Below are 23,426 nucleotides of genomic sequence, written 5' to 3'. Positions count from 1 at the left end.
GTTGAGTTGCTTGAATACATATAATACGAATTATTGTTGTAAAAACTATTTTTGCAGTCTTCCTCTCTTTCATAACTTTATGTAACCTTCTGTTCTATATTACTTGGTTTTGAGATCCATAAAAATCATTTTTCAGCAGGAGATCGTTTTCTTATTTATGTTTTAAAAGTCGCATGTCAAACATTTTGATGCACATTGACATTCTGTGTATGGTCTTTCTGTCCCCGATCCGATGAAGAAAGTTCTCCAACTCCTATAGTCTCATTACTTATTGACACTCAGAATCTTTTTTTTTTAATAAATATTACTACAATTACTCTACTTTTCTCTCCAGGCAAACCTGAGTTCAAATACGTGGCCAACATGCATGGAAACGAAGTGGTGGGCCGCGAGCTTCTGCTTGAACTGGCCAAGTTCCTCTGCTACCAGTACTATGCGGGAGACGAGAGGGTGCAGCGTATACTGAACACTACCCGAGTGCATCTTATGCCTAGCATGAACCCGGATGGCTACGAGAAGTCCAGAGAAGGTATCGTAATGCTTACGTAGTCTCCTAAGTTAGCGACAAATGCGACGTGGCAAGCGCGACGAGCGACGTATCATTGTGTCATGTTATGTCGTGTCGCAGCGTGTCTCCGTTAAACAGCCATAAGTGTACTAGTGCCCACGTAGTTGGCCAAGTTCCTCTGCTACCAGTACTATGCTGGAGACGAGAGCGTGCAGCGTATATTCAACACTACGAGGGTGCATCTGATGCCTAGCATGAACCCGGATGGCTACGAGAAGTCCAGAGAAGGTATCGTAATGCTTACGTAGTCTCCTAAGTCAGCGACAAACGCAACGTGGCAAGCGCGACGAGCGCAGTGAAACCTTGCTTGTCCTATGTCCCATTATGCGACGTATCATTGTCATGTGTCGCAGCGTGTCTCCCTTAAACAGCGCTAAGTGTACTAGTACCCACGTAGCTGGCCAAGTTTCTCTGCTACCGAGCGTCTCCCGCATAGTACTGGTAGCAGATAAATCCTCTGATCCAGCGTATACTACACGAGTGCATCTGATGCCTAGCATGAATCCAGATGGCTACGAGAAGTCCAGGGAAGGTATGTAGCTACCTAGCGCTAAGTGTACTAGTACTAGCAGTTTCTGCTCAATCTTGCCAAGTTCCTCTGCTACCAGTATATGCGGAAGACGAGAGAGTGCATCTGATGCCTAGCATGAACCCGGATGGCTACGAAAAGTCCAGGGAAGGTAGGTATGTGGTTATAGGGCTATTTGTAAAACGACCTACAACTGGCCAAGTTCCTCTGCTACCAGTACTATGCTGGAGACGAGAGGGTGCAGCGTATACTGAACACCACACGAGTGCATCTGATGCCTAGCATGAACCCGGATGGCTACGAGAAGTCTAGAGAAGGTGGGTAATGGGTATCTTAAACAGTAAGGGGACATCGCAGACCTGGCTTGCGAATCGCTAAATGTTTAGTTTACACTAATCGAGTAATTTAGTAGCTAAACGTGGTTGAACACCAAAAATTTAGACGACCAACACCATGTTACTTATTCTTTCGATCGAGCGAGATTATCCATTTTGTTATATTCTGCCAGGCGAGTAACATCCCCACCCCGCGTCCTTGCTCACTCGCTCTAAACAAGTCCGTGCGCCGGCGTTTGCAACTTCTTGACTTTATCATGTCAAAGTTGATTAGACACTCAACATTAGAGATTTACCTTTGTGCTGTAATCCATTTAATACTACAATAAAATCAGTATATCAATCTGTGTCTTCCAGGCGACTACAGCAGCATGCGAGGCCGAGCCAATGCCCACAAGGTGGACTTGAACAGAAACTTCCCCGATCAGTACGGGCCTACAAAGGTTTGTTAACGTTTATTACTCGTATTATAACTAAATAACGTTTGACTGTATGATTTTTACTAAAATAACTGCATAAATTGGTTGAGTTGAATGATGATTTGAAAACTGCATTTCTGGATTGAGTTTACAATGATTTGATTTGACAAAATGATTTTTGCAATATGAAAATAATTATCTCTTTTGATGGCATGTGCTCTGAACATTTTAAGTCTCCCTCTTCCCTTAAACATGATTTTTTACTTGTAAATCTTGTAATCAGTTAGTGAAAGTAATTTTCGCTAAACGGTAGATTGATCTGAGGTGGAATTGTGTAATGTAAAGCAAACTCTATCATTTGACAGTTCATAACGTACGATTATTCTGTCAAACGCTTTGTTTAACTGACTTTATCATACGTTATGAACTGTCAAATGATTACGATTGCTTTACACAATTCCACCTATGATCTCTGAGCTACCAAGACATTGAGCCACTCGGTTTTTTAAGTACAAAAACTTGTTTGAATTTTAAATTAAAACTCCCAATAACCACCTCTAACCTCTTTAACCCTTCCGTTTGAAAATAACGGTTTTATTTAACTAACAACCGTTCCAGGACAACATTTTCCCCGAACCAGAGACAATAGCGGTGATGAATTGGTCGTTGTCTATTCCTTTCGTGTTGTCCGCGAACCTTCACGGCGGTGCCCTCGTCGCCAACTACCCGTATGATGGCAACCCTGACATGAAGACGGGCGTGAAGTCCGCCTCGCCTGATGATCCTGTGTTTATGCATTTGGCTCACGTTTATGCTGACGTAAGTATTTAAGGGTTGAGAGCTTAAACAGTGATGGCAGAGTAAATACAAATGAGTAGGTCATCTTCATAGAAACGCACCGAGCGCGGTTTGTATGTGAGCGCGCCAATACGTATGCGGCGCGCACGCACACACTGACAAAATTCGGCGCAACACCCCGCTAATCCACGCTCGGTGCGTTTCTATGAAGATGAACTACTTATTTGTATTTACTCTGGTGATGGTTACTTTAATCATAATAGGCTTATTGGGAAATGACACTCAAAACTTGACTCAAAATACAATACGACCGTCTTTTTTTTCTAAGACAGAGTAACCGTGATTGTTTTAGAATCACTGTTTAAGTTTTTGCCATTAAGTCCTTTCATATAGGCCTAGGATGTGCGCCCCGATAAGCGGTTATCACGCCTTTTTATCGATTTTGCCCATACATTTTGACGTCGATAAAGTATATCACGGCACGCATCCTAGCCCAGATAGCCTGCAAATACAGTATATTTCTGTTTGAACTTCCGATATTGTATGAATACGTGGGGTATTCATCAAAACTTTAAAAAAGAATACGTGGGAAAAGTCTCGAAAGTGAAAAAGAAACACACTGTATAAAATAGTTTCAGCTTTGACTTGGCCTGTAGCCTGAAATTGAATGGCTTGTTTTGACGATTTTACTTACATTTTGAATGCAATTACTCGCATACTTTTCGAGTGTATGCATGTTTGATTAATTGTATTTGGGTAAGTATTTTCTTTCATATTGGATCGTAGACATCATTACATTACATAGTAGAGATAGAAATTTTAAAATTAGATACTTGTTGTCATTACTATTAATACAGCTTTTTCGATTTATCGCAACTAGAAGTTGTATTTAAATATAACTATATCTGTTACTTGTTAAAATGTGTATGGTATGGTATTGATTCTAATCACTAAAAACCTCTCATATGTTAACTATAGGTTAATTTAATTGACTGTCACAGGCTCACACGAAAATGCATCTGGGGCAGCCCTGCAAGAACTTGATAGACGAAAAGTTCCCCGGAGGCATCACTAACGGCGCCCAGTGGTGAGTTTTTATGACAGACCGACACGGTAGAATGATTTTTCAAACTTCTGTACAAAATCAAAATTCTGTAAAAAAATTCAGAAAAAAGTATTTTTATTGTTATTAATTAACCATTTGTAACAGAGGAAGATTGCTGCCTTAACTTTCTCTGGAAATTATGCATCTCTCCCTACATGCCTTAGTTTACCTTATATACCTTCAGTTTTTTGTCTAAATCCCTTGTGCCTGTCTAAAACAATCAGATTTTCCCTCCTCTGAGATAGAAGTTAGGATCATGCTTCATCCAGGTGATATCACCCAGGTGGAACAGAACAAAGTGGAATAATCCAGAAGTTAGGCCCATGAGTACTTTCTTATAAGTTACAACTAAGTTATAATATTAGTATGTATTTGCCAGGTACGTGCTAGCGGGAGGCATGCAGGACTGGAACTACCTACACACGAATGATATGGAGCTGACTTTAGAACTGGGTTGCTACAAGTTCCCGCCGGAATCTGACTTACCTACTTACTGGGAGCATAACAAGGATGCGCTGCTGACTTATATCGAACAGGTAGGTCAAAAAAAGTGTCGGACTGGCCGAATCGAGATCCGAGAAATACCAAGAAAGGTTCGCATCCCGCCACCGCTGGACTATTGTGGTGAACCTACTCATGACACAAGCATAACGTTTATCTTATCATGGTGGAACTTAATCCTTCCAAAAAAAATAGGCCCTCTTGACACACTTTGACTGACAACAGTGACTGAATTTCTTCCGCCACTTCTTCTCAGCACAAGCCCATAATGTTGTCCCGAAATGGTGGTAGGGCAAGCTATATTTAGGACGTGCACAAGTGCCCTGGAAAGAGCCTAAAGAACTACTTAAGTACTAAATATAGTATGGAACCCTCAAAAACAGTACTGTCACAGGACCACAACTATCAAAACGTCAGCACATAACTATTTTTTTAATTTCTCCATCCAGGTCCACAAAGGAGTCCACGGCTTCGTCCACAGCCACATCGGCAGCGCGCTAGCCAATGCGACCATCACCGTTGAAGGCATCAGGCATACAGTACGCTCGGCGGTTGATGGAGACTACTGGAGGATACTGCTACCAGGGACCTATAACGTCACTGCTAGCCGTAGTGGGTAAGTGTCATTAGCATCATCATTTCAGCATAAAGACGTCCACTGTTGAAGATAGGTCTACCCAATGATTTCATGAAAGGCGACAGCCAATGGAGACTACTGGAGGATACTGCTACCAGGGACCTATAACGTCACTGCTAGTCGTAGTGGGTGAGTATCATTAGCATGATCATTTCAGCATAAAGACGTCCACTGTTGAAGATAGGTCTACCCAATGATTTCATGAAAGGCGACAGCCAATGGAGACTACTGGAGGATACTGCTACCAGGGACCTATAACGTCACTGCTAGTCGTAGTGGGTGAGTGTCATTAGCATCATCATTTCATCAAAAGTTGACAGTGCGCTAGCCAACGCGACCATCTCCGTTGAAGGTATCCGACACAGTGTGCGTTCAGTGGTTTATGGAGACTACTGGAGAATACTACTACCAGGGACCTACAACGTCACTGCTAGTCGTAGTGGGTAAGTGTCATTAGCATCATCATTTCAGCATAAAGACGTCCACTGGTGAAGGTCTACCCAATGATTTCATGAAAGGCGACTACTGGAGACTACTGGAGGATACTGCTACCAGGGACCTATAATGTTACTGCTAGCCGTAGTGGGTGAGTGTCATTAGCATAATCATTTCATCAAAAGTTGACAGTGCGCTAGCCAACGCGACCATCTCCGTTGAAGGTATCCGACACAGTGTGCGTTCAGTGGTTTATTGAGACTACTGGAGGATACTGCTACCAGGGACCTATAACGTCACTGCTAGCCGTAGTGGGTAAGTGTCATTAGCATCATCATTTCATCAAAAGTTGACAGTGCGCTAGCCAACGCGACCATCTCCGTTGAAGGTATCCGACACAGTGTGCGTTCAGTGGTTTATGGAGACTAATGGAGAATACTGCTACCAGGGACTTATAACGTCACTGCTAGTCGTAGTGGGTAAGCATCACTACCATCATTGGAGCCAGGACGTCTACTGGTGAACATAGGTCTACCCAGTGATTTCATGACAGACGACAGCCGATGGATACTACTGGAGGATACTACTGCCAGGGACCTATAACGTCACTGCTAGTCGTAGTGGGTGAGTGTCATTAGCATCATCATTTCATCAAAAGTTGACAGTGCGCTAGTCAACATTACCATCTCCGTTGAAGGTATACGTCACAGTGTGCGTTCAGCGGTTGATGGAGACTATTGGAGGATACTGCTACCAGGGACTTATAACGTCACTGCTAGCCGTAGTGGGTGAGTGTCATTATCATCATCATTTCAGCCACAGGATGTCCACTGCTGAATATAGGCCTCCCTAAATAATTTCCTGGAAGACTCCCGTCATACAGGAAGATATTGCTGCCCGAGACTTATAACGTCACTGCCAGCCGTAGTGGGTAAACAGCATTAACTTCATCATTTCAGCCAGGACGTCCACTGCTAAACATACAGTCTACTCAATGATTACCTAGAACGCGCTCGACAGTCGATGGAGGCTACTGGAGGATACTAAACTTCCTGGAATCTACAACGTCGTTGCCAGCCGTACAAGCATCTAAAGTTTGTACAAAATAAGCTGACCATGGCGTCACTTACTATTATGGGACTCGCTTTGACGTATCAAATGACATCATGAGATTTCTAATAGCAGCTCTTATCTATTTTAACAAATTTTACATCAGACGACAAGTAAAAACATTGTTTGGTACATTATCAGTGAAAACAATGCCAATTGACCTTTATTCATATTATTCCACAGGTACGAAAGTGTAACGGAAGAAGTGACCGTCCCACCCAATGGATCCGTCAGCCTTAACTTCACGCTCATGGCTATCGACCCCCAGCACTGGTCATCAGCGTACGACTTCCGGTAAGCACTTTTATGTGGCTCACGATAAGGTCCACTTTGCTTCGCGTTTGCACTGTGACGTCACTTGTAATGTTGTAATGGCACTCTTGCGCAGCGGTTGTGAAATGTTTTGAAACTTTAATATTTTGTAATAATCATATAAATTACCATTTTAAATTGAAGCAAAAGTAACCTGTATTTTCTGTGTTTTCCCAGGATCAAATTTCATACATTTTTAAATAAAAAATGGCAAATCAATTATTATAATTTTAAATTCCCTTTTTTCTTCAATCCATTTTAGAACTGCCTGTGCCGGAACACTATAAAGTTTATGTTGCTTCTTTATAACTATGTTCATACCAATTATATTATTTATTTACAACATATTCTATGTGCTCATAAATAAGGTTTTTGTCCATTTTCTTGTGCTACTTAAAATTTATTTTCTTAAGTACTAAAACGATTTGAATCAAACCATAGATTAACAAATCAAAATAATTATCTATCTTTTACCAGTAAAATATCGCATACTAGTCTTTGTTTACTAAGAAAGTAATAAAACATTGAATATGTGTATTATTATAATGACTCGTACTTAATTTTAAATGATTTTAATTTTGTAGCTTTTAAATTACTTGCATTTTTTGCACTCCCTGCACTTTAAGTTAGTTTAAAACATTAATTTTAACTTTAGCTTTCTTATTTTCTTATGCACGTAAGTTTTTATTCATATTGACACATATTATGCTAAATAAACCATTATTTATGTATGTATGTATATTAAATGTTTAATAATAAACGCTTGCACATGTCTGCCTGTGTGTTGTTTTCACTAACAGTCTTACTAACGCACACTATGTTACGACCAGATTGGACGACTTTGAAAGAAGACATTTGAACAATTTCATAAGAATGTGTAAGGTAATTTCAATTTATTTTTGAAGAACTAGTAGCTTTTTTATTGTGAAAATACTAGTTTCTATAGTATTATTGCCATTGTAATTTAATCATAAAAATATTTATATCAAAAATTGCCTTCAAAAGAAGTAGTATTAGCAATCGAGTCGTATAATTCAAACAAATATTTAGTTACAAATAACTATAACTGATCAGAGTAATAGGATAACATAATAATCGAGTGAAGAACGTCAGTTAAGTATTATAGATTTAATTTTAGATAGTGTTGTTCTCTATAAACTACTAAATAATAGAATTCATTATACATTTAGACCATTATTACGAATTGACGCTAGTTTCAATATCATTGAACTCATGTAAAAATGTATGTCATCTGTCTAAATATGTTTTCACGCAAACATTCTTGCATGTAGAATGGTGAGTATTACTTTTTGAATTTTCTACAATAGTTAAATTAGACTCAAAGCAATACTAAATCTGTATTCTAAAGCTTAAATTAAAGTCTAATTTCTCGTGCCATTTTCATATACCTACAGCATTTAGCCTAACTTGAACCTTATTCGCAGCGTGTTAGAGAGATATACTATTATTTAAAATGGCCTTTATTTGCAGCGTGCTAGAGAACATAATCAACACGCGGTACCACTCTCGCCTGGAGGCCTACGAGTTGCTCTCAGAGCTGGAGAACAAATTCCCGGACGTAGCGGAGTTCCGAGCTGGAGACAGTCTGGCTACGTCGATGTTCCATGAGCTGAAGATCACTGACCAGGTAATTTGGCCCTTATTGTTAGAGCACTAGAGTGCACAATCGATATAAGACCGAGCGAGGGGTACTGGAACAGATCTCTTGAAACTGATACACAGTTAAGTACTCGACCATACTAAACTGTACTCGACCTCAGCTGAGGGGAAGTAAGCTACGTGTAGTACGTGTAATATGGCTGATCTTTTTAAAGTCCGCTTTTAAATAGGCCATTAAACAATAATTATTGTAATATTAGCGTATTACTTTAACAGCGGACTCCAAAATTGACTTTATTGGTTGTCAAACCTCGTTCGTTCGTTTCAGCCGAAAGACGTCCACTGCTGGACAAAGGCCTCCCGCAAGGATTCCACAAAGACCGGTCCTGCGCCGCTTGCATCCAGGTACCTCCCGCGACCTTCACCAGATCGTCGGTCCACCTAGTGGGAGGCCTGCCCACGCTACGTCTTCCAGCTCGCAACGCAGAATCGCTAAAATCAAGTGGCTGTGGGCGGGGCACATAGCTCGAAGAGCTGATGGCCGCTAGGGCAGGAAAGTCAAACCTCACTATGAGCTAAATTTAGTCCACTTTATTTTATTTACACTTTTCAAAAGTTATAATTTTTGTACAAGTTAGGTACTTTACGTTAGAAATAACTATTACTCATTTTTCAATCTATGTTCTATAGCCATAAAAAAGTAACAGTAATTTTTTTCACAGGTCGGTTCGCCCGAAGAGACCAAGTTCCACATAGCGATCATCAGCAGCTTCTACGGCTCAGAACCTCTTGGACAAGAGATGCTAATCAACTTTGCTCGGCACATAGCCAACGCCTATTCCATAGGAGAGCCCCTCCACAAACGCTTGCTAAACACCACCGTACTACACTTCATCCCCAACATAGACGTACTAGCTGAAAAAGTCATAAAACAGTACGACGGATCCAGCAAATGTGAGGTCGATACTTTAGAAGAAGGTTTTGGAGACAGCCTGTATAGCTACATAACTCAAAGCAACAATAATCCGTTGACAAACTACACCAGAGAAAAATCCTTTGTGGAACTGTTAAAGAGTGAAAAGTTCGATCTGGTGCTGGAACTGTCTTCGGGGAACGAGGATGTGGCGTATCCCGAAATGTCGAAGGAGATATATGAGAAGTTCGCGAGGGTCTACCAGGATAACAGGACGCCTAGCGACAAGTACGCGTGTGTGGCGTCAAATGATAATGAAGTAAGTTGTTTTCATTATTTATCTTTGTGGCAGAGTAGAATAGGACCCCCCAAACTTTCCGTGAATGTCGTAAGAGGTGACTAAGGCTAAGAACTCACGGCGCGATTTTAAATCGCGCCGCGTGCTAAGTATCTGGTACAAAATGGTCGCCCGCCGATAAGGCGGCTTTCTCTCGCTCGAAAACCTCCGAGCGGGACCCGATTACAACCGCGCCCGCTGCGGGCGAAAACCGCGTCGTGAGTTATGCATTCGTTTTTACATAAGTATCTGCATTCTACAGAATCAGCGGGCGCGGGTGAAAATCGCTCCATGAGTTCTTAGCCTAAGGGAGAAATATGTGAACATCAGGGCTCTGCAGCCCGTCTGGCCAACGTGGGCAGTATAGGCCAAGTCGTCCATTTGCCTCTGGTAAATTAGAGAGAGTCATTTTCCTACAGTGATTTTTATTATTATAATTACACTTCTTGGAAGAGGCCTTTGTAAAGAAGTGGATGTCATTTGGCTGAAATGAACAAACTGCGCTTAGGGACCAGTTTTACCGGGTCCTGAAGTCCCTGAAAAAAATATAAATTTTAGCTTCATGTGCCCCGGATACGAATACATCACATCTTGTATTATACACTTTAGAAGTAACTCGAGTCACTACTGTCAGCTTCCTTTTCAAAGGTTTACAAATTAAATTAAATAACGTAATGAAACAAAGATACAATGTTGACTACGTGATTCACAATGTTGACCACGACCACTCTGGCAAGAGTGTACCGACTAGGAAAGTGTGGTGTAAGTCATAATCCCGATACCTATCTCGCAGATACACGGAGCCCTAATCGACACGCTGCTAGAGAAACTCGACACGCCCGTAATATCTGCGGGCCTGAGCTGCTGCCGCATGCCCGAGGCGAGGGACATCGCGTGGGTGTGGCGGGACAACCTGCAGAGCGTCATGAGCTTCGTGCAGCAGGCTGACACTGGTAAGTATAGTAATACACTATGGTTTCTGATTTATCCAAATATCAAACATAATACAAATTGCTGATAATCTATCTATCTACTCGTATCTATATAAATAAAAATGAATTGATGTTCGTTAGTCTGAATAAAACTCGAGAACGACTGGGCCGATTGAGCTGATTTTGGTTTTAAAATGTTTGTCGTAGTCCAGGGTAGGTCTAAACGGTGAGCAAATACGCGCGCGATATTGTTTTTCTGTGACAGACAAAATTCCACGCGGGCGAAGCCGCGGGCGGAAAGCTAGTCTTTAAAAAAAAGAATGAGTTTTTGCTTGGAAAAACCGATTTGAAGTTGGAATGGATCTCAAGTCGTTCCGATTTCGTTTGCTCAGTGACTGCTCTGACCACTATGCACTATATTGTGGTTGGAGACTTCCTATTCGTTTAATTAAAGCACATATAATTTTAGTCCTGAAAGATTTATTTTCAATAAATAAACTCAGTCAATGCCTGAGGTATAGGAGCGGCACGGGGGATGATATTGACTTTATGTGACGTAACAAAGCTTTTAATTCTGAAGGAGGTCTGAAGTCTCGCTGACGTTTGACGTTACAAAGCACCCTCTCGTGCCGCTCCCTGAGGTATGACTCAGGCACTGAGTTAAAGCTAGACCTATAAATAACTTTTAAAATAGCGTCACAATCTAATGACGTCACAGTTTTGACAGTTCAAATAAAAATATCACTTGGTTAGTGGTTTCAACTACCCAGCTATTCATCATTGGAACTATACCTAAGGCCAGAACAGACGGTGAAACGCAACTGCAACGAAACTGCAACTTTCTGATGATTCTGATGAATGAAACTGAAACTGAAAGTTTCGCACTGGTCGCGTCATGTGTGGTCTGTCAACGGACGCTATGCCAGAAACTTAGATGCAACTCAAAAGTAGCAGTTGCAGTTTCGTTGCAGTTGCGTTTCACCGTCTGTTCTGGGCCTAAGAACACCGATTCGTGCGTTATACAATCTAAATTATCTCCACAGGTATAATGGGCTACGTAAAGAACGAGCTAGGCGCTCCGATGCGCGAGGCCACAGTCTCTGTGGAGGGCGTGGCGAAGCCCTACCGCGTGAGCGCCAACATGGCGCACTTCCGGCTTATGCTGCCGCCCGGGGAGTACCGGGTCGTGGTCCGCTGCCACAAGTACGAGGACCAGGTGAGCTGAAGACCTTAGACCTTAAGAGCGCTTTCACATTAGGGCGTAAGAAGCGCGACACCAGCGCGGCAGCGGCGGTTTTTTAATGTGAAGGCAGGCATCTGCATGTCGTGGCAACCTTTAATTAAGGCAACACCTTAGCTTAATTTATTTATAAGGATACTGTGAATGTATGGTGTATGTTTTGTTGGTTGTCCTTAAATAAATAAATAAATAAATCTGCTGTCATATAGTATGAAATTATCGGCAGCGCGTATTTGTCGCGCTGCTAAGTCGCCTAAATATGAAAGCGCTCTAAGCCTTACGTATTAGTTGAATAATTTAGTCGAGGTGCGAGTAATTTAATAGTAGCAAAATTTAGTCGAGTAGGAAACTAAATCGTTTAGTGAGGACAAGTAATTGATAGTTTTCATATGAACTCGACTAAACCACCTGGTACGGACACTTAGCCAGTGGGGTGTGCTACTCACCTATCAAAATAGAACAAAATTGATTGACTGTACTCGACCAAAGTGCAAACGTTTTTTTCGGGCAGTAACGAGAAGTTTAGTTACTCTACAACCCGCTCGAGGTGCGCAGTTACCTGTGACCCGGCGGCTGTGACGTCACATCGACGCTCTGGTACAAACGGGGCGAACGCGGGGGGGTTTACGGGTGAATCGCAATCCAGCGAGATGCGCAGTTAACTCGACCGGGTTGTACACGACTAGTCATGAGGGATGCGCCCCGATGCGCGAGGCCACAGTCTCTGTGGAGGGCGTGGCGAAGCCCTACCGCGTGAGCGCCAACATGGCGCACTTCCGTCTCATGCTGCCGCCCGGGGAGTACCGGGTCGTGGTCCGCTGCCATAAATACGAAGATCAGGTGAGAACCCACCCCCATAACTGTTTACATTGTTGTATTCCGGCAATTAGGGGGAAAGATATGGGACTATTCCCATTTCCCACCTCTCGTTCCTACCGCTGCAACTCCTGTGTAGCCAGGATACAACTTGACCGCCAATTAAAACTCAACCAGTGAAGGTTAAGTTCCGGGGGTAAGATAGATAGTTCCTCTGAGGAACAGGATTCCTAGTAAAGCACGCTTGCACCTTCGGTCTGATCATAACTTTCCATCAGGTGAGATGCAAGCCAAGAGCTTCCTTTTTGTGGAATAGAAACAACCTATGTGTAACAAACCCACTTTTTAAATGTGTCTTCTTTGGTCTGGAAATCTATCCGTCTCAGACAAAGCTCCCAGTTTCAATTCTCAGTGGAAACAATTTTCTGCTTAGTTTAGTTGGTGGTGGACTTGTTATAATTGTAATTGTACATGGTAGCAATCCCGTCAGTAATAATAATAATTTTGGCTTGTTCTAAGTCCGCTAAATAGCCTAGGTTAGGGAAGCACCCAATGGCTACTTAACATGTCCTCTAATCGACTTTTACGACATCCATATACATTGGAAGATCAATTTAATCTTGTAGCCTTGACTAAACTTACAACGAACATATTCCAGGCCTTCACATGGCGAGTTGTGGAAAAGGTGGTGAAGCATAAAGACGTGGTCCTGCGTCGTGTGAACTCGGAGCACCTGCCTGGAGGACAGTTCAGCGAGTTGCCTCTCCCTGTGCCGGTTGAAGTTGATCCTAACACCATCTACGTTACAGGTCAGTACTGTACAGTTAACAGTATATCAGAGTGAACATTTTTGTTTTGGAATCGGTCTTGTTACAACTGTATAAGAACTCAGGGTGTTTAAATTGTGTTGTCGTCTGTGCACAAATAAATATCAATAACGACCTGCCTCGTAGCTTGTTGGCAATCTGATGAATTTCGTTTAATGTATAATATTATTTTAATTTATTTTAAAATACTTTATAGACTCAGTCTGAAATAAACGACTCTATTTTATTTTATTTATTTAACATAAAAAATGAGAATTTGAAAAACAATATGCGACAACAAATAAATAATCCTAGGGCATTTTCCACTCTGCCAACGAGTCTCAAACTAAGCAAACCTTAAACTGTGTGTGTGAGTAAGTTCTATCAGAAAACGAATATAAATAAATATACTTCAATATTTTTCTTGTAACTACAAACAACAAAACAACATTTATTGCAAAATAGCCCGGATTACAACGAGATAAGATGCTATAGTTTGTACATACATATTATATTTCGACCATTTACATTTAAAATACTGTATTCTTTCCCATAGGCCTAGCCCTGGACATCAACAGCCAGCCGCTTCCCAACGCGATCCTGACCATCTTCCCGCTGAAGACGCTCAAGCCAGTAGCCACCAACACCAGCGACGCCGCCGGGCACTTCGCTGTGCGTCTACCAGTCACCTACCTGGGCAAGGAAGTGAGAATGACCGCGCGCGCGTCAGGATATATTACTAGGGAGAAACATGTGCCGGTAAGTCAATAAATGTTAGTACCATTTTACTCATAGTCTACCCACAAGGTGGACAGACGACCTCATTAAAGTAGCAGGAAGAGGATGGATGCAGGCCGTTACCAACCGACCAATCTGGAAATCATTGGAGGAGGTCTACGTTCAGCAGTGGCTGAAACAATGATGATGATTTTACACAGCGCCATCTATAGTCTGGTCTGCGAGCACGTAGAATTTTGTCCAATGACCCCAAGCTACCCATCCTTATCGCTCGCGCGTAATTATGTTGCTGTCGCATTCGCACACTCACTACGGGCGCCCGTCGCAAAGTCGCGTCGTCGAGTCGCTTGGGGTCATTGGACGAAATTCTGGTATCCTTCCGTTTGGCCAAATTACTTTTCGCCAAATTTCACTTCGCAAACAACTTATCGCCAAAGTTTCATTTCCCAAATGAACTTTTAGCAACTGTACTTTTCGCAACTAATTCATTTGGTCAAATTATCATTTGGCCAAATTTTACTTGGCAAATGTTTATATAGCAAATGTTTTATTTTGCCAAATATTATATCCCAAATAATTTGTTTGGTCAAATTGACACTTCACATACTTACCCACCGTTACCCACAAATCAAACCATAAGACAGATGATCATGGTTTTCACAAGAATTGTATGTAAAACAAAGAGATTGCAGAAAATAGTATGGATGCAGAAAGTAGGTATTGCATAAAATAGTAGGTTAGGTTAGGTTAGAACAGTGACCATTAACGCGCGAAGGCGAGCGAAGCGTGCCGCGGCAGCGGCCGCCGAGCGCTAGAATCACCTCTATTGTTAATGAATCATTTGGAAAGTTCGATAAATATAATGAAATATGAAAATTAATTTAAACAAATTTTATATTAACTACCCACTAAACAAAATAATAACCACAAGTTAATTTGTATTCCATTCTACGCACCAATTAAATTATTTTGTAAATAGTGTATCGTGAAATTTTTTTGCCAAATGAAACGTTTGCCAAAACATACTTTGCCAAACATTAATTTGCTAAACAATAATATGCCAAAAACGGCATTTGCGAATTCAAAGTTTGCTATAAGTTGTTTTGCCAAATGAGAATTTGCCAAATGAATATTTGCGAAACGTTGTTTGCGATGTGATAATTTGGGAAACGTTTTTTGACCAAACATTAGTAATCCCGAAATTCTACATGCTCGGAGACCGGGCTTTAGCTACTTTGTGAGAGAGAAACTCGTGCCGGTAAATGGTATAAATAAATGAATTAGTGTGGACCGACTGCATTTGTTGCAAAGTAAAATCTATAACAACAACATAAGACTTATTATGTTAAATGATAAATAAACTTAATGTATCGTCCGTTCGTCCACAGATTAACGAGAACGACAACGTGACGCCGAACATACTGTTCAAGTTGGAAAAGGACGACTATGTTCTCGGCATGCCGCGGCTGGTCTTCGTCATGCTGGCAGGTCAGATATTTAATCTATTTTTAGGAGAATATTCCTATATTATTATCTCATTTCCCACTGTTGTAACTCATATGCGAGGTGTAGTGGCAACATTTTTCAGAGTTGCCACGAGAACTGAATGAGTTGAAAGCTCACAAAAATATAATGTCAACTATCTCTGGCTTGGACTTCTTGACGGGAAAGTGAAGAGTGAGTCATGTTCAGCAGTATTGTTTTATTTTCTATAATTTGTGTTTAGCCGACTATTGATTGTAATAACAATGAAAATCTCTCTCTTCTCAAAATATCCGTGTGAGGTCTCAGTAAAGCGCCACATATTTACTGACGCTCAAGAGAAAGAGGGAATATTCTATCACCATTCATTATATCATTTGATTAACATACAAAGTAAAAACTGAAGAATTGGCTGTATTGCATAATGCCTTTGCGTTTGTTTTCCTACAAAAGTAACGTCTTACAACCTTAGGCTGGTTTTAGTGTCATGCACCGGACGGTCCGTCCGGTGCGGACCCGCTCCGCACGGCTAATCTGTATGAACTTCTAGGGAACGTTTTAGAGTAATGCGGTCCGGAGGAACCGCTCGCTCCCTAGCAGTTCTTACAAATCGGCTGTGCGGAGCGATCCGCACTGACAGTCCGCGTGACACTAAAACCATCCTTACTGCCTTGTGTTAAGGTCCAAAAAAAGAAAACTTTGAACTTGCTTGCTTGTGTTAACGCTAACTCACTGGTTCCCAGGTGTGGTGGGTGTATGCGTGGTGACTCTCGGCGCCTGGTGTTTGAGTTGCCGCCAGCGCGCGCGTGACTCGCGCAAAGACTACTTGTTCACGCAACTACCCTCCGATGATAAGAGGCCGCTGTGTGCTGACGATAATTACGGTAAATTATTATTTATTTTTTATGACACCTTTGTAAGTCTGAGATTTTTCCGCCATTATGGTAAGCTTATTTAGGACGTCTATAAGTAACTTGAAAAGGGCCTAAATAGCAATAACAAATGAATTTGCCCTTACTAGTTGACGGCACTGGCGAATATTACTATAGTCCAATCGCCTAGCACATAAAATTTCGTCCAATGACCCCAAGCTACCCATCCTTATCACTCGCACGTAATTATTTGCTGTCGCGACTGTGCGACGGGCGGCCGCAGTGAGTGTGCGAGCGCGACAGCAATATAATTACGCGAGTGATAGGAATGAGTAGCTTGGGGTCATTGGACTAAATTCTATCTGCTCGGCGACCGGACTTTAACATACACTGTTTAAAAGGTAGAAACAGCTAGGGGTTTCAGTATTTGATGATTTTTTAAAGAAATATAACTGTATTTTCCTTACAGAGATAGTACGCAAGCCGTACTACGATGAGGAGGACCTACCGCCCTCCGAAACGGACTCTGAGGACGAAGTGGTCCTCCTGCGCTCCGACCGCGACTGGAAGTCCACTGAGTGAGCCAGCGACCACCAGCCCTGTTCTTGAAGCATTCTAAGCTTCAACTTGCGCTCAATAGTTGGCACCACTGACTATCTTACTTGCCTGTGCCTGTGGCGCCAACATGGTGGTGCAAATGCAATAGTCCTACCGCTTCAGCGATCACCAGTTTGACGCCACTATTGAGTGACAGGACTTGATAGTGGCGCATACTGCTGAGCGCTACGTTACGATAACTCATTCGCATACAAGCCTGCCAACTCATCTCATGATTAGATAAAAAAAAATGATCCGGCTTCTAACAAACCATCAGAATGTGACAATTCTATCTATCAATTTAGTTAGGTCAGAAAATCGTATACGATATGGAATTTCAATGCTTCAAAAATAGGGCTCCAGGAGTTATTCCCGGCTGCTGGGAGGTCAGAAACTCTTCTACAGTTAATTCGAGTCAGTAAACTGTCATTGACAGACGTCAGTCGGACTGCAATGAGGGCTATTGTTATATCGCTCACCAGTTGGCGCCACAGTAGAGTAAGGTCCTGTCACTCGCCAGTGGTGCCAACTGTCAAGTATAAAAACGATAACCCTCATTGCAATAGTAATACAGTAAATAGATGGTGCGAACAACTTCTAGGCGGAAAATGGTCTGACTTATCATTTTATAGTGCGTCAAAAAATTCTGAATATTCGGCATATTTCATCAAATGAATTTAATACTCTATCAAAAGAAACTGTTTTAAAAATGTAGTCTGAGTTTAAAAATGTGATTATTACTATAGAGGCACTATCTTGGTAGGCTTTTAGTACAATATAACTATCGTGTGGGGACCAAGTCTCATAGTTTTATTCAGAATCGGCCTAAAGGAACCATAATTATTGACGGCAATTTACACCTTAATGTCATAGACAAAAGTTATTGTGGTTAATGTAATGACTTATTTAACTAATTAGCTTATTCAACTATCTTATTTAAAAGCTGAAGTTTCTTTGATTTTTTAAATAATAGTTTGTAGATTTTGTTCCTAATAAGAACGGTTTTTTTTAAATAAATTATATTTAACTTTTCTGTGGTACATCCACTTCATAACATTTTTGTCGCGCTTTACTTTTATAATAATTATTTATTTCTTAAAATTTTACTACATTCCTCTTCCAGTATTATTGATTTGAAAATGTATTTTGGAATTGGCTATAAAACTATTTTTATATGGAATTTATATTCTCATGGAGTCAAGTTTAATATTTCTATTTATTTTTTATTATGTACTAAAACTGCATCAATGGACTTTAAATATATCTCTCCAATATTTACTCGACTGCCAAAATGAGTGATATTGAATTTTGGTGCAGTTTTTTCCGACTAGATATTAATAAATTAGTGACTATCTATTTAACTATCTTCTATAAATATTTTTAACTGTGTTGTGTTAATGTTGTAATGTATGGCTTTAGTGATATCTTATTGCATATTGTATAAATCATAGATCTCTTGTAAACGTGACGACAGTATTAGAATCCATAGTACTCGCAGTTTCAGAAAAGAAAAAGAAAGAAAATAATTAGTGAGAGGCAAGACAAATGAAAACACCTCTCGCTCGAATATTTCTTAAGGTGTGTATGAATTTATGTGGAGTTAAACGAAGCTCAGATGCGCACCAGTGGAAATGCACTCTTACAATGTGAGAGCGAGATAGGTACAACTGTCTCTTTCTATGATATACTTCCTAATCTTTCGTAAACCTATTTTGTGCATTTCGCATATTCTAATTTATAGTATTTGATCAATGATTGATCAATACCTACTGTCCCTAACTTTTACATTGCCTCATGTATAGATTTTAATCAAAATTATTTCCTATTTAGCTTGCTATTGTATTTTAATACTAGCTACTATTTATTTTTCATTATAATTTACATCAAACGTTGTGAATAATCTACTATAAATTATTTATTGCGAATTTACTGCATGTGGTTTTCTCCAACACATTCCTATTTATTTTGCTTTGTATAACTTTATGGATTTTATTATTAGATATCATTATACGAACATAAACAATGTGCCTTATTCAAAAGCAATACTTAAATGATATTGTTTATTTATTATTTTCGCGAATTTATATGATTGAATCTCTTCCTTTTTATGACCCATTTATTAGTTTCATAAAAATATACCGAATTCACACATTTTGAATTAAATATCATTTGTGTTCGTATCTATTTTTGTTTTTACAAATTATACATACATATTGGTGCTCTTTTTAACGTTTTACACATGTTTTAGAGAAGATATTATAGACTGTTGTGATAATTCCATATTGATTTTGTAGTAGTTTAATGTTTTAAGCAATAAATGTAGTTTTATTTGGCCTGAGTCGTTTTATTATGCTATTGTCTTTTTTTTTGTAATCCATAGAAGCAATATTTTTGTAAGAATTCTGGAAAATACCATGAAATTCCCCCTATTCCACATATCCCTACCGGTAGCTATAACTGGAAAAAAAATTCAAGTAACCCTACCAGTGGAGATATTATAGGTGGAATCGGGTTCCTACTCTGACAAAGCCAACAGTCACAACATAGGACTACTCCCACTCTCCCACTCTTCCCATGAATATCGTAAAAGGCGATTGAGAGGACCACTAAACTACCATTAGGTAAGGCTACGGACTACCGAAACACTGTTCATGGATAGAAAATAAATAATTTGAATATGGGGTATAGTTCCAAAATACTGGACTGTCCTGTCGATGACATTGACAGTGGGGCGCCACCGTCAGTACCGGATCGCTGGTTCAGATTTTTGCCATGTTGGAAACCATATAGTTGAACGATGGTAGCGCCCCCCTGTCATTGAGTTTGGCGGGACAGTTCAGCGTGGGTCATCTATAAAATACTTATGTCCACTCCATTGTTATGCTCGATGGGTGAATACTCATTCATTCGTTCGTAATGACATTACCATTCATTCAATTTGACGTTCATGTGACAAACACATGACGTTTCTTCTCTCGTCGTTCAACAAACTTCGATTTTACTTCTTTTTCGTTTCAAGATTGTTCCATGCAAATAATTTTATTTCCAGTTACTAGAGATTAGTTCAGTTACTCTAGAGGAATTGTATAAAAATAGAAGAATTACTACAGGCTAGTGAAGTATAACCTGCATAAAGTGTTATCAGAAGCGGCTAGTGAGACTCGAATTTGTTGTGTTATCAAACAATTAATTTACTGTTTGTTGTTGGTTACGATGACAATAATAATTGGTCCCACTTAGATTGAAGTAACTGTGTGCCTACGTTGACTGTTTAAAGTGACTGAGATGGATAGAGTTGGAGGAGAATTCAACGATATGGGTCGCAGAGCCGGGGAGTTCGCGCGGCGCCTCAACCGGATCACGGATGGGCCCATGACAAGAAAAAAACTGGTCATATTAGTCCTATTTTGCATCTTCTTCATTCTCTATCTGGGCCCCGGCTTATTGAACTGGTTTTTCGGCTCCGAAAGTGATGCTAGCCATCAAAATGTATGTCAAAGAAACTTCCTAAACCCTTTCAAAGATGCTTTGAATGACTACGACGCCTACTTGAGGCAGGAGACGACGGCCACAATGTCGACGCTCAGCCACAACTATGTGCCTTACGTTGGAAATGGATACATTGGCCTTGCCTTGGAGCATGACTCACATCTCAACATCAAACATGGGCGGACCTTATCTCTGCCGGTGTACTACCATCCACTTTACATTATTGATGACTATGAAATGAAAGAATTCACAGTTGCCGATTACAAAAGAGGCATAATACACAGATTCCAATGCAGCAACACAGGCTTGCACATAACATACCAGTACTACACTCACAGGACTATACCATCCTTGTTTGTTCAAGAGATTCTCGTCAACAACCCAACCAATGCTGGGAAAACTTTGCGATTGACTACCCCCAGAGTCTCGGACTGGCCAACTTCAGTGAAACAGACGGTGAAGTTGCACCAAGGGGTAGATACGAAGGAATATGAAGTTGTAACAGGAATGATAACAATACCAGACAGTGATAATGTGATTGCTGTCGCAGTTGTATCAAGGAAAATGGGGAACAGTATTCAAGTTGATGGCCGTGATGCTTTAGATATTTTGATATTCACAACAGTTCAATACAGCAATCCTATAAAGAAAGCAGACTACGCAAAACAAAAAGATATTGTGGAAAAGAAGGCAATTGATGAGATGGAAAAGGTCATAGCATTAACATCAGATACAGCTGCTGTGAGAAAACTCAAAGAAAATCATGCTAGAGTATGGCAAAATCTCTGGTACACAGGCTTTTATATTTCAGATTCAAAAGCTGAAGGTATCATCAATGGAGACAGGATAAATGCTACAATATATGCCATTCTGTCGCAAGTCCGAAGCTTAGAACACGAAGAACATATTAAATCACAGACCAGATCAGATATTCTCAGGACACTGACTTATGCTGAAGGGTGTTACGGAGGGCACTCAACTCTGGATGCATTAAATCTGTGGAAACCTTTGAATTCCTTAGCTAATCTAAATGCTGTTGCAAGTGTATGGCTACTGACTTTAGAAAAGCATGGCTGTTACAAACTCATGAATGCAGGCGCTAGTGGTGTCAACCAAGCGATGATTTTAAGTTTTGGCAGTTTACGTTTCAGCAATCAACATCTAGAATACAACATACACCCATCCAAACTGCACAGAGACTTCCTTTTCCGCCGCCTTAACTATGGCAATATGACTCACGTGAATATCAGTGTAATAGTCCAGGAAGATAACAAAGCTGCTATCTTTGTGGCTCTGGATCGCTCTGATAAGACGTACTACGCCTGTGATGCTGGCTGCTTAGACTCGCCAGTGCAACTTGGGCCTTACAGGAAATATTTCCCAGTAAAATTAACCGAACCCCTCACAGCTATATTGTATGTCACAGCTGACAAACAGCACATGGAAGAATTGAGGCATACCATTCACGTGAGAGAAGTAGTTGAGGCCCCAGCGCATGAACACCATGTCATAGCCATGCACAAACACGGCCACAGCTTAGGTGGTCTCAATCCATTATTCTGGATATCCATTTTAGTTCTAATTGTCGTCTTCCATTTGTTCCTATGCAGAATAATCATGAACGAATTCTGCGACAGCGGAGTGAACTATAGAAGGCTGTATAATAAGCCCTGAAGTGTTTCTGTCCATTGCCTTATATTTGCTTAGTTCGATGGTTGCACCATCAATGTCCCTGACTCGGATTACTAATGTTTGGCCAAAAAACGTTTCCCAAATTATCACATCGCAAACAACGTTTCGCAAATTTTCATTTGGCAAATTCTCATTTGGCAAAACAACTTATTGCAAACTTTTAATTCGCAAATGTCGTTTTTGGCATATTATTGTTTAGCAAATTATTGTTTGGCAAAGTATGTTTTGCCAAATGTTTCATTTGGCAAATATATTTCACGATAAACTATTTACAAAACAATTTGATTGGTGCATAAAATGGAATACAAATTAGCTTGTGGTTATTATTTTGTTTAGTGGGTAGTTAATATAAAATTTGTTCTTAATTAATTTTCATATTTCATTATTTTTATCGAAATTTCCAAATGATTCATTAACAATAGAGGTGATTCTAGCGCTCGGCGGCCGCTGCCGCGGCACGCTTCGCTCGCCTTCGCGCGTTAAGGGTCACTGTTCTAACCTAACCTAACCTACTATTTTCTGCAATACCTATTTTCTGCAACTATACTATTTTCTGCTATCTCTTTGTTTTACATAAAATTCTTGTGAAAACCATGAACATGTGCCATATGCTTTGATTTGTGGGTAACGGTGGGTAAGTATGTGAAGTGTCAATTTGACCAAACAAATTATTTGGGATATAATATTTGGCGAAATAAAACATTTGCTATATAAACATTTGCCAAGTAAAATTTTGCCAAATGATAATTTGACCAAATGAATTAGTTGCGAAAAGTACAGTTGCTAAAAGTTCATTTGGGAAATGAAACTTTGGCGATAAGTGGTTTGCGAAGTGAAATTTGGCGAAAAGTAATTTGGCCAAACGGAAGGATACCCCCTGACGCTTGACTGATCGCATAGGTTCTTCTTGCTAGTGACGTAAGATTGCTGTTATGATTGTCATTAGTGTGCAGCAATAATGTTGAAAATGTCGTACAAAAGATTAAACTGTATTGGATTGCATTTTTAATTAAGATTGTGTTATGGAGAGATTTGATAATGTTGTAAATAATTTGATAAATCACACAAATGTCTGTTAACGATTTTGCTAATTCACTTGATCTCTACTAGTATATTTATCGCTCTTGGCTACAGCTATACATA

General features: G+C 40.4%; 2 protein-coding genes across 2 annotated transcripts in view; both read left to right on the top strand.

The window, feature by feature from the left end:
• svr (Carboxypeptidase D svr) overlaps positions 1-17,272 on the top strand; it is a 39,803-nt gene extending 22,531 nt beyond the window's left edge. The window contains exons 8-23 of the mRNA XM_028315675.1: positions 335-529; positions 1,790-1,875; positions 2,470-2,670; positions 3,651-3,736; positions 4,134-4,290; positions 4,705-4,871; positions 6,621-6,731; positions 8,241-8,397; positions 9,092-9,601; positions 10,413-10,572; positions 11,595-11,767; positions 13,266-13,416; positions 13,970-14,172; positions 15,540-15,639; positions 16,377-16,517; positions 16,975-17,272. Coding sequence (XP_028171476.1) covers positions 335-529; positions 1,790-1,875; positions 2,470-2,670; positions 3,651-3,736; positions 4,134-4,290; positions 4,705-4,871; positions 6,621-6,731; positions 8,241-8,397; positions 9,092-9,601; positions 10,413-10,572; positions 11,595-11,767; positions 13,266-13,416; positions 13,970-14,172; positions 15,540-15,639; positions 16,377-16,517; positions 16,975-17,087 — 2,711 coding nt within the window. The 3' untranslated portion in view covers positions 17,088-17,272. The remainder of the gene's footprint in view (positions 1-334; positions 530-1,789; positions 1,876-2,469; positions 2,671-3,650; positions 3,737-4,133; positions 4,291-4,704; positions 4,872-6,620; positions 6,732-8,240; positions 8,398-9,091; positions 9,602-10,412; positions 10,573-11,594; positions 11,768-13,265; positions 13,417-13,969; positions 14,173-15,539; positions 15,640-16,376; positions 16,518-16,974) is intronic.
• Positions 17,273-20,061: 2,789 nt separating this feature from the next.
• Positions 20,062-22,322, top strand: LOC114360845 (uncharacterized protein KIAA2013 homolog). Its single transcript, XM_028315671.1, has one exon. The coding sequence runs from the start codon at positions 20,388-20,390 to the stop codon at positions 22,263-22,265; it is 1,878 nt and encodes a 625-aa protein (XP_028171472.1). The 5' UTR covers positions 20,062-20,387; the 3' UTR covers positions 22,266-22,322.
• Positions 22,323-23,426: the final 1,104 nt, after the last annotated feature.

The sequence above is a fragment of the Ostrinia furnacalis genome, unplaced genomic scaffold, assembly GCF_004193835.3.
Source record: "Ostrinia furnacalis isolate ACB-3 unplaced genomic scaffold, ASM419383v2 OfSCF5188, whole genome shotgun sequence".
Lineage (NCBI taxonomy): Eukaryota > Metazoa > Arthropoda > Insecta > Lepidoptera > Crambidae > Ostrinia > Ostrinia furnacalis.
Note: the sequence above shows the minus strand (reverse complement) of the source record. Positions and strands in the feature narration are given on the sequence as shown.

Bases quoted from the DNA above. Each gene is read 5' to 3' on its own strand.
- LOC114360845 (XM_028315671.1), top strand. From the start codon at position 20,388: ATGGATAGAGTTGGAGGAGAATTCAACGATATGGGTCGCAGAGCCGGG.